The 12,344-nt window shown below is 38.0% G+C and overlaps 1 protein-coding gene across 1 annotated transcript; it reads right to left on the bottom strand.

Moving 5' to 3' along the window:
- Positions 1 to 1,332: 1,332 nt before the first annotated feature.
- On the bottom strand, positions 1,333 to 1,893 carry LOC142556395 (uncharacterized). The gene has a single exon (XM_075667857.1). It carries the CDS (start codon positions 1,891 to 1,893, stop codon positions 1,333 to 1,335), a length of 561 nt encoding a protein of 186 aa, XP_075523972.1.
- Between the last annotated feature and the right edge of the window lie 10,451 nt (positions 1,894 to 12,344).

Below are 12,344 nucleotides of genomic sequence, written 5' to 3' on the forward strand. Positions count from 1 at the left end.
AGCGTTGCGCTGCGGTGCTTACAACGTAGCGTCGCAGCGCCAGTTTTGCTCAAAACTGTTGCCACGGCGCTACTTTGTACAAGCGTTGCGCTGCGGCGCTTACAACGTAGCGCCGCTTTTGCGCAAAGTTTTGCGCAAAACTGTTGCCACGGCGCTACTTTGTAAGCACTGCGGTGCTTAAAATGTAGCGCTGCAGTGCCATTTTTGCGCAAAATCAGCGCCACGGCGCTATGTTGCATGGCGCCTAGGCGCTGACTCTAAGTGTTTTATAATTTTTCATCTTATTTTTTTTTAAAATGTAAATGGTATACATATAACGACATAACAATTTTAAATGTTACAATTAAACAAAATAATTCATTTGCATAAAACTTAAAAATATTATGAAATAGAAATTTTGTACATCGTAATAGTCGACATTCAATCTTTCATATTGCTCAAGGTGATTTATGTGCAACTTCATCGTTGTTGTCTCTCTCTAACTACCGGTGTGTCCATCCCATTTCTCAATCGAGTTGTTCTGTCTCTACCAACTCTTCTTCTTTCACATCTAACCGGGTTGTGGTGCAACTCGAACGTTGGAGGATCCCAGTATCTCTCATCTGCAAGAGGTTTAAATTTTCCCTCGTACGTTTCTAATTACTCAGATATGTTATATCATGGCTGCACAAGTGCCGTGGGATCTAAGGAGTGCCACTTATTGGTGCAAATAGCATGGAAACATGGGATGCTAAAAATCGTCCATTTACTACATGATCAATCACTCGTTGATAACTTGACCACCTGCATATGTTGGCCACGACTTGGTCTTCCAACAGTTGCAACCAAAGTAGTTTGCTCACGTACATCATATTTGACAACACGATAATCACTAGACTTTCTCGCCCATTTCTCATACTTCCGACATGCATAATCTGACCACAACTGATTTTCCTAAACCATACCACCAACTCTTGTCACACGTTCAATGAAATATTGTACGCACCTCAGAAGTTTCAATTGTATTATCGCAGATATAGGAAGTCTACGAGCACCGTTCATGCTATTTAAACACTCTGACATATTGGTTTTCGCCACCCCACGACGCCAACCACCGTCATGAGCCAAACTCCATTTTTCTTTCGTAATTCCAGACAAATATATGTGCGCCAAAATGTTCTTTTGCTTGATTGCCTTATTGTTGCTTCAAACTTACAAATTTGATTTTGTGTGCCTGCCACCCAGCATAAATCTTTCAAATGCACGTATTTGAGTTTAGCATTAAAGTTTGAACACACATGTCTCAAACAAAAACGATGCACACCATAAGGATGTTGGAAATATGGTAGATCTTCAGGTTGCTCGCACGATTCTCTTATGCCTATCAGAAATAAGACACACAACATTTTCACCACGAACAACATGTCTTCCTAGATTCTCCAAAAACCATTTCCAAGAATCTGATGTTTCTTCATCCACAATAGCAAATGCTAGCGGTAGCATCTGATTGTTCGCATCCAGAGTGACAGCGATCAACATTTTGTGTTTGTATTTGGTATACAAGTGTGTACCATCGACACTAATTATTTTTCGACAATGTCGAAACCCATCAACACACGGCCTGAATGCCCAGAAAACATAGTTTATTGTCTTAATCATTTCAGTGTTGGCTCTGAGTTGCTTCCACTCCACAGCTGTTCCCGGATTATATTTGGACAAAGCACACATATATTTTGGAAGTAATTGAACGGAGCTCTCCCATGTACCATAAAAAATTTCCATAGCACGTTTCAAAATTCGCCATGCCTTCATATATGAGATTTGATATCCATATTTATCTTTCATATTTTCAATTATATACTTAATCTCGTACGAAAGATCACAACGAACAACTCCCAATAGCGTATGTGCCATCATATCAGTGTTCAAATTCTTATGGTCTATACCAACAGAGGTAGATATACATGTGTGAGGCCCGCCATATTTTGTTATTTTTCAATAACCAGTTTTGGCCTTCAAAGAAGCGCGAAGTCCCCATTGACAAATGACTGTAGAAGAATGATTTCTGCAATGTAATTTTCACATACTTGTGCACTCAAGTGATATGTTATTATTGAGGTAACCTGGGTAAAGAACCATCACCCGAGAACTCGTATGGAAGCCCGACTTCTGGCAACCCGGGGAGCTGATGTCTCGGGCAGTCATTTACCTGACTATTATAAAACCGGCTCAAAGCTTATCAGATTTTAACTTATGACCCAAGATCATCCAATACCCAGGACGCAGACCTCCCCGAGAGTAACGCGTTTCCATTACACCTCACACAACATAAAAATGCACACTTACTTAATAATAATAATGATGGGCCCACTCACCGACGTGCAAAGTCAAGTGATTTTTAAACTAAATCAAATATTAATATTAAATTTCTAAACCACCCCCTCCCTGTTACCTATAAATACCCCCCTCTCAACTCCCTTTTAACCTTCTTTTCGCTCACTTTTGGAGTTGCTTCTTAAAGGTAGTTTAATTTGTTTTGTTCATTTCCTAGTTATTTGTCGTGTTTTTGTTCGGTTAGATTTCGATTTATTGCGTGATTTTCATTCGTTATTGTTGTTTTTTGTTCATCAGCAGGTTGATCGACTCTGGCTCGTTAAATCGCAGGTCCAGTGTTTCATAATTTTCACTGTTAATATAGAGCTCTGCTTCTATGAATTTGTGTTTCTTCTTCTCGGAAAATATATGACACACGCTGTTCTTGTTCCTAGAATTAGAATTCTTCACTCATTCTCCGTAGTGTTTCTCTACTGGTTCTACGTGTTTTCATGAATTAGCCCCTCCGAAACCACCCTAAATTTGTTGAGTTAGATATATTCTCTTGACCAATTAACCTCCCAAAATTCATTGATCCAACCTAGACACACTCATTATTTATATATATTAACCTCAAGACCCAATCATTTCCGAATTTTATTGGGTTAAAGACCTAAGTTTGGCTTCAAAACAGCTCCCAACTAATTCTAGTTAAGATTCCATTGAAAGAAAAAGGATGCAGAAGATTTCAAGCTGGGAATCTGCTCGTAGATCCCAAATGAGGAAGCAGAAACACTTGGATGAGCTGATTGCTCAAGAGAAGCAAGTGCATCAGGAGAACAAAAAGCTTACGCAGATGATCGAAAGTGCCTCTCAGATGTACTTCAAATTTTCATCTGAGAATAATGTTATGAGGGCTCAGGGTTCGGATCTGATTGGTCGTCTCCAATCACTCAACTCTGTTCTGTATATTGCATCTGATGTATATACCAGAGGCTTTGCTCGAATCGTGGCAACTATCTTGCCCTGTTCAGCCTAGTCCAGCTTCTGCTAATAACTGCAGGTACTAATAATGGCAGAAGGTGGGAGCGCTATCGATTATACAATGGTTGTTTGTGTCTATTGGTCAAAATTTGATTGGTTGTTATGTTATTGTAATGTTTTCACTATGATCCTATTAGGACCCTTGGGTTTTGTAATATTGAAAAGCTTTTAGTTCCTTTCTTAGAATTTGATATATGTTGATGTGCTTGTTTTATGTAATTTTCTTTGGTGCCGATGTTATCTGTTTTCTTTAGAATCATCAGTGATCAATTTTCATTCCTCTTTTCTCTGCGCTCATACTCATTGCTAGTGCCAAGCGATTATCATCTTTTAGCGAAAAACTAATATTTGTCGATGTCTGATCTATGTTTACTTTTTATTTTCTATCATTTTTTAATATGCTTTAGCACATACGAATGCATTTTCATTGATCTATCAATGGCACCAGTATGGACATGGGACTATTTCTGAAATTCTTTCAGTACCTCATTTGATTGTATTAGCTTATGCTTGTGCTGCTACGGTGCTGGCAAGCAATATGATCCTAAGAGAGTGGCTCATCATGGGCATGATTGTTAGCCATTGAGAATACAAAGTATTTCACTCAAAACACTCTGATTTTAACACTCACTTTCTCTGCACTAATCATGTCCTTCCAAGGATACACATTCCTTAAGAAATCTCACACTAAACTATTTATCTCACTTCTACACTTATGATTGTAGATGAGAGGAATTTTGTGTTTTTGTGTGATTTGAAAATGAAGAATTGATGGATGTTTATAGCTGAATTTTAGGGGAAAAATAAAACATTATTACTTACATAATTAAACAAACCATTTTTTACCAACCCAAAACACGTGTTAATTATTTGTAAAAAACAATGTGTCTTGTAGTTAAATTTGTTGGCTTGATTTGTTTTGCAATTCTCTTCCTCAAGCACATGTTGTGAATTCAATCAGATCTGCAACAGGTCTGCAACAGGTCTGTAGCATTCCAACTTTCATTTCGACAATGTCTTGGTCATCATATTAGTTCCATTTCGTCTACATGAATCTTATCAATTATAACTTCTTCTCCAATACATCTCTATCTAATAATAGCGAACATCAATATGATTAATCTAAAATGTATTGAAGGATTCTTTCCAAGATGAATTACATTCTGACTGTCACAGAGCAACTAGTATTCATCTTCTACAAAACTTAATTCCTCCAAAAACCTTTTCATCCATAATGGCTCTTTGCATGCCTCAGTTGCTGCAATGAACCCCGATTCAATGGTTGACAAAGCTACACATTTTTGCAACTTTGATTGCCATGACACAGCTCTCCTTGCAAATATAATCAGGTACCTAGATGTGGAATTTCGGGAGTCAATATCTCATGCCATATCTGCATCTGTATAGCCTACAAGCTCAAATATGAATCCTCCAAAAATCAAAATGTTAAGAGGTGCCTTGTAGATAGCTTAATATCCATTTTACTCAATTTTGAAAGGAATCTACTCACTAACCTACAAAATAAGCTAAATCCGGTCGAGTACATATCATGGCATACATCAGACTTCCTACAGCTGAAGCATATGGAACACTTCATTTTTTCTTACTCATCCTTTATAATAGGACCCTGTTTTGAGTTCAACTTGAAGTTGTTGGTAAGAGGATATCTAACCGCTTTGGCTTGATCCATGTTGAACCTCTGAAGTACCTTCTCAATATATTTCTCTTGCGACAACCAAGTCTTCTTGGCAACCAGTTTCGATGGATTTCCGTGCCAATAATTCTTCTTGGTGGCCCCAAGTCTTTCATAGAAATGGTTTTGCTTAGTTTCTTCTTTAGACTTTTTATTTCAAAAACATCTTTGTCAACAATCAACATGTCATTTACATAGAGTAGAAGCACTATCAAATTATCATCAGAGGTATTTTTGACAAACACATAATGGTTTGCAGTGATTTTCTTGAATTTTTGTTGAGTTATCATAGATTCAACTACTTGTATCACTGTCTTGGTACTTGTTTGAGACTGTACAAACTCTTCTTTAATCTGCACACGAGGTTCTCTTTCCCTTTCTCTGCAAACCCCTCTTGTTGCTCCATGTAGATTTCTTCATCCAAATCCCCATGAAGGAATGCAGTCCTGACATCCATTTGTTCCAACTCCAGATCAAGGTCAGTCGCTAACATGCTCAAATGCCCACAAATGATAATAGGGAACTTCTTTACCTTTCCAAACCTGTTTAGGGACATCTTAATTGATAGGAACATAAGGTGAGCGATTCAATATATATACAGCAGAAAACACGACCTCACCCCAAAATTCCTTAGTCAACTTTGCATGTGAGAGCATGCTTCTGACTCTTTCTGCCAAAGTTCTATTCATCCTCTCAGCTAATCTGTTGAATTGCGGTGTCTTTGGTGGTGTCGTTTGATGTCTGATTCTGTTCCTTTTGCATATCTCATCAAAGGTTCCAACGTATTCTCTTCCATAATCTGTTCGAATACATTTGAGTTTTATATATGTTTGTCGTTCAACCAAGTTTAGAAAATTGAATGTTTGTGCTACTTGGTCTTTGGTTTTGAGTGACCACACCCAAATTTACCGAGAATGATCATCAATAAAAGTTACTCAGTACCTCCCTTCTCCGAGTGACAATGGCATCAGATCACATAGATCTGAGTGCATCAGATCTATAATTTTATCAGCTCTAGTAGGAGGTGAACTTTGGAATGATATCCTATTTTGTTTTCCGGCTAAGCATTTTGTACATTGCTTCATATGAACCCGCCTGAACTACATACAACTTCGACATCTTTAATTCATTTTCCACCAGAAGTCATCCTCTTGAAATTTTACATAACCATTTTCGGAAGGTTGTTTAGAAACCTTCTTCATCGAGTTTTGATTGATATCAGACTAAGACGCATATCTGGCACATGCCCGATGTTATTCAGGACCAGTGTAGAGCCATCTACAGTAGTCCAGCTCACATCTCCTTTTCCCATGACTCTGGATAAGTCGCTAATCTCCATCCTGACCACATCAAAGTCTCTTTAAAGCATTTTCTTCGAGATGTGACGTGGACTGTTGATCCATTATTGATAACCCAACTAGTTACTTGATTTGCCAAGTTTACAGACTCCTGATTTAGCTCGTGAACAACATTGAATTCGTCAATGGTGTTTGTTTACTCATCGTCGGTTTCATGTTTGTTTTTCGATTGCTGGCAATATTTTTCAATATGTCTGTTTTATCCAGAGTTATAACACTTTATGATTTTCCAAATTTACAAACTCCTGCTTTAGCTCGTGAACAACATTTAATTAGTCAATGATGTTTCTTTGCTCATCGTCGATATCATGTTTGTTTTTCGATTGCCGGCAATATTTTTCAATGTGTCTGTTTTATCCATAATGATAACACTTTATGTTGGCATATCTCCCCAAAGATTTGCTTCTTCTTGGCTCTGATTTGCGTTATTCTTGATCTTGCTTCTTCCCCTTGACGCAGCAACCAAAATATTTGACCGTGAGGCAGAGGTAACATCGAGATCTTTGCATCATCTTTTCATTCAAGATGTCACTCTTGATGAAGTCTATACTTACAACTCATCTTGGAGTTGTGTTCGTGAGTGATACCTTCAAAGTCTCCAGACTCTGGTAATGAAGCTAACACAATCAGATCTATCACCTCGTCATCGAGTTTTTTTCCCATACTTGATAACTCTTCCATGAATCCTTGAATCTCGTTCACATGATCTGCAACCAGAGTTTCTTCTTTTTATCGAACTTGAAGTGGTTTGCTCAAATAAAATAGTTTGTTGTTGCCACTTTTGGAGGCATATAGTGTCTCCAACTTCATCCAAAGCATACGATCATGTGTCTCGTTACAAATATGATTGTACACGTTGTCATCGAAAAATTTTCGGATGTACCCGTAGACTTGCTCGTGCTCAAAGTTCCATCCGGCATTTAATTTATCATCTAGTTTAGACTCGCTGAATACCGATAGGTGCATTTTTGTGACGAAAAAAGATCTTGCATCCTAACTTTTCCAAAGTTGATAATTAGAGTCATTAAGGCTAATCATTTTGCTTGTGCGTACCTCAATCTTTTTGTGACTGCTACCAACAAATTAATTGTCAAAGCCTGAACACGAACGAACAAATTTTCTAATATTGTCTAGAAAACCTTTTCTGATAAGGAAGTTCAGACTAAACTGCAACCACAGAGCATATGATAACTTTCTATAGTATTTGAGAACCTCACTCTGATATCAGTTGTTGGGATATAGAGGAAAGAAACGATGATGAACACCAATATTTATAGTGGTTCCCCCCAAAATTAGACTACATCCACTCCAAACATCTCAAGGAGATCACTTCTTTATTAATAACAAAGAAGACAAGAGAATTGAGAATACAAAGTATTTCACGCAGAACATTCTGATCTAATACTCACATTGTAAGGCCCGAGATTTTGATTATGTTAATCTGAGATTATTGATTATGAATTGATATGATTATAGACGGGCTATTCTGAGACCAGATTGGCCAAAGCATATGAAGGGTGCATATTTTGTACAGAACTGTTGGCGCCCGAGCGGTAGAAAAGGGCCGCCCGAGCGCCAATGCATCTCAAGAATGGATTTTGGACAGAGAGTCTGGCGCCCGAGCGGTAGTTTTTGACCGCCCGAGCGCCAGTGCATAACAAGTTCTACCGCCCGAGCGCCAATGCGCAATCCGGAAATATTTGGGCAGAACATCCCGCGCCCGTGCGGTAATTCTGGACCGCCCGAGCGCCGCCTGAAATATGTGAAAAGAAGACACGTAGCTTAGACATGCATTAGGATATATATATATATACATATATCCTTCAGAATTTGGCAGAAACAAAGAAAGAGGAAGCTCGAGAAAATCCTACGAAAATCCTTACGCCTTTATATTGCGATCCGTCCGTCTGATTTTGAATCCGACTTCAGTACTGTGTTCCTATCGACGCAGTCTTCTACAGGACGTAAGTTTTGTTATGTTTAGACATACTTTGAAATTATGATATTGTCAAAATTGAATATGAATCATATATGGTGATTCTGATACAGTAGACATTGTTTAATTGAAGTCAGATTAAAGAACAGACTATTTCTGTAATTGTTATGATTTTCGAAATCGATTTGACTGAGATTCGATATCAGATTTGTATTGTTATTGAAATTATGAGTTGCACTGATATTGATTATGAGTTCTGGTATTATATCTGTGGTGTTGGAATTGACGGGGTTATCGAGACTGTATTGTTATGTCGTCGAAACCTCAGTAGATTGATATTGATCAGATTTACGATTGACTGAGATTGTATTGTTGTACTGTATGTCGATTGACATTGGTCAGATAGTATGTTGATTTGAGTATTGATCAGAACATGTTCTGAATTGAGTTATATATTGATATTGTGTCTGTTCGGTATTGTTATTACCAGATTGAGAATGGACAGAGTTGAATTCAGGACTTCGTCTTCGTCAGAGCGAGAAGATAAAGGTATAAATTAATGTTGAGTTGGGATTGCACAACTCGAGTGAGGTTTGGCTCGAGTTTCCCTAAATCACATACTTTACCTTATTGTATTGATTTGATTGATGTACTTGTTCTCTTGATTTATGGACATCAGGTATTAGACGAGTAATATTGTGACAGAAGTGCCTGATAGTGGTGGGATCACCACGGGCACATTGCACGATGTCACAAGATAGTGTATTGGCGATAGGACCACAGTCCATGACGGTTAGGTCAGGACACTAGATGTTTGGTTATATCGACTTGGATAGAACTGGAGTCTTTTCTATTACTGTTGGTCGATATAGGAATACCGACATCGTTACATCCGGAAGTTTGGCTATCGATGTGGATAGAAAGGTGGCTTCTTCTATTACTGGTGATCGGTACCGGATCGATGTGGATAGAATCGTAACTCTTCTATTGCCGATGATCGATATCATATCGATGTGGATAGAATCGAAGTTTCTTCTATTACTGGTGATCGATACTATACCGATGTGGATAGAATCCGAGCTTCTTCTATTACTGGTGATCGATACCCTATCGACGTGGATAGAACTGGAGTCTTTTCTATTACTGTTGGTCGATATGGGAATGCCAACTTCTGGAAATCGGGATCCCTAGACTAGGATTGAGTCTAGTCTTAAATGTGAAGTCATGAGTCTAATTGACAGTTTATATCGAGTTATGTTGATTATGTTCCTGAATATGGTACATGATAAATTATGTTCCTGATGATGGTACATGTTTAGAATATGATTTATTCTTGATATGGATTTATATTCTGATTTGAATATATGTTAGACATATCTGTTATATGCTTTTATATTGTTTTTATGATTGCATGTATACATGATTTATACTGAGAATGTAATTCTCACCGGAGTTATCCGGCTGTTGTCTTGTTTGTATGTGTGCATGGCAACAGGTGGGATAGGATCAGGGTCAAGGAAAGAACGAGGCTGGACTAGATAGCGTGGAGATCCGGGCTTCGAAGCAACTTAGGATTCAGCACTGATATATAGTTGAACCTAGTTGAATTCTTGTAGATAATACAAGATTTATATGTTTATGTTTAGTATGTAATCTGAATTGAATTACATTACGTTTCCGCTTTCTATTTTGAAAAAAAAAAAAAAAAAGTTAGACCCTGTTTATTATAATTGTTTGAATTATTCCTAAAGACGATTAAGGAATGAATTAGCGTCCGGGTCCTCACAACAGGTGGTATCAGAGCATTAGGTTCCAGAACAGTAGGTTCTAGAACTGTAGGTTCTTGAGACTGAGATAGAAGCTAGTGAGCGGTGTAGATTGAGTTTTCTTTCCTGCTTTTGATTGCTAAGATGTGATTTATTATAATGTTGAATTACACTGTGTATGCTAGCATGCTAAGTATGATTTATTGCTTTTAATTACATGATTACCTGAATATCTGAATTGATTTGGTAATATGTCTGATTTGAAAATGAATCAGAACCAATTCTTGATCAGAGGTAAGCTGATCAGGAAGGGACTGAGATGGATTTATCTCCTGTGATTGCTAACCTTTGTGGTGATCAGATATGCCTCCTCGAAGAATTCCGGAAAGGGGTAGTACTTCGACTGATCATATAGATGTATCAGAAACTCCGATGGAAACACAGTTGAAACAGTTTCAGTCATTTCAGCCGCCGATTCTGAGGGGTTTTGAGACGTCTGAAGATTGTGAGAATTGGTTAGATGACATAGAAATACTGTTTGATTTACTGGATATCCAGATGAACAGAGAATAAAACTGGTGCCCAATCAGTTACACGAGGTCGCTAGAAGTTGGTGGATTACAACCAAAAGAGTATTAGAACAGCGGGGTACGGTGATTACGTGGGAAGTCTTTAAAGCTGAATTTTATCGAAGATTCTTCTCAGGATCGTACCGAGAGGACAAGAGAGCAGAGTTTGAGAATTTGAGACAGGGCCAACTGAATATTGAAGAATATGTTACTAAATTCTCTACTTTACTGCGTTTTGTTCCTCAGATAGCTGGGAACGATGAAGCTGTAACTGATCAGTTCATCAAAGATTTGAATTCAGAGATAATTGCATTGATAAATATGCAGCAACCCTACCATTTTGCTGATGCTTTGAGTAGGGCAAAGAGAGCTGAGGTGAGTCTGATTCGACAACGAGAAAGGTGGGATGTGATCCGACCCCAGACACAACAATCCCCTCTCCGATTGGATAGTGGCAGTACGAGTAAGAAGCAAGATTTACTGAAAGCTCGAAAGAAACAGTTCAAGAAGTTAGGGAGCGGTTCAACTAGCTCCAGCGGTTCTAGCCCGAGTTACACCGGAGTTTATTGTAGAACCTGTGGAGGAAGGCATCCCACAGAACAATGCCGAGGTATACTTGGTAGTTGTCATGTTTGTCGACAACCAAGACACTTTGGTAAAGTTTGTCCACAGAAAGGTTCCCGTAGATTTCAGGGAGCAGAATCATCTGGTGGTAGTGATCGAGGAACAGACCTAGGACACACGTGATGATATAGTGGCAGGTAATAATCTTTTATGATTATGTTGCATATGTATTGATATATACTAATGCATTCCCTACGATTAGCTTTGACTGAGTTGTATTGATATATGTTGTACCTGCTGGGTCTGTATTACTGTAGTATTGATCTTTGTACCTTTTGGGGAGAGGAATTGATATCAGTGAATTCTGTTATATATTGTATACTACAGTAAAAAGGGAATGTGATTGAATTAGATTGTGTTGTACTTGTGTTGTCTGATTCTGACTACATTACTGATATTGATATGCTAACAAGTACAGAACTACTATAGATTCTTGCCAGGAGATGGTAAGATTCGGACCTGAAATGGCCGATGAACGAATGATATACGGTAAGGATTCTCGATTTTGAATTCCTTGATATCCGTATTATGTATGATTCGATGATTATCGAAAAAAATGTAGTAATTCCTTATGTATTCAGTTGATTACTGGAGTTGAACCTATCAGGGAATGATTTGCCAGTAGCAGGAGAGTTGCTATAGTCGTTCCAGATGAAATTCCGGATTTGTCCTATATATGGAAAGCGATTTCAGCCTTGATTCGATATCAGGGTATGATTGATTGAATCGAACAGTTGAAATTTTATTGAATATTCTGGGAACTGAGATTGTTGTATACAGAATTGTTCAGATATGAATCTTTATTGTAACAGAGGGTATTCAGAGTCTATGATATCTGAAGACAGTATATTGACTGACTATAGCACAGTTGAGACCGTGATCTGTGGATGAGAACGACATTGAAAATGGCAGAACTTCATAAATGTCAGAAATTTCAGAAATTGCGTTTTATGTGTTTACTAGATTAGTATAAATGATTGGTATTTTGAATCCGATCCGATATTGATGTTATTCTGAATCCGTATTTGATGCCGATTGTTATGAACCGTTGAGATTATATAC

The sequence above is a fragment of the Primulina tabacum genome, chromosome 9 (genome assembly GCF_025594145.1).
Source record: "Primulina tabacum isolate GXHZ01 chromosome 9, ASM2559414v2, whole genome shotgun sequence".
In the NCBI taxonomy this organism is placed as follows: domain Eukaryota; kingdom Viridiplantae; phylum Streptophyta; class Magnoliopsida; order Lamiales; family Gesneriaceae; genus Primulina; species Primulina tabacum.

Bases quoted from the DNA above. Each gene is read 5' to 3' on its own strand.
- LOC142556395 (XM_075667857.1), bottom strand. From the start codon at position 1,893: ATGGCACATACGCTATTGGGAGTTGTTCGTTGTGATCTTTCGTACGAG.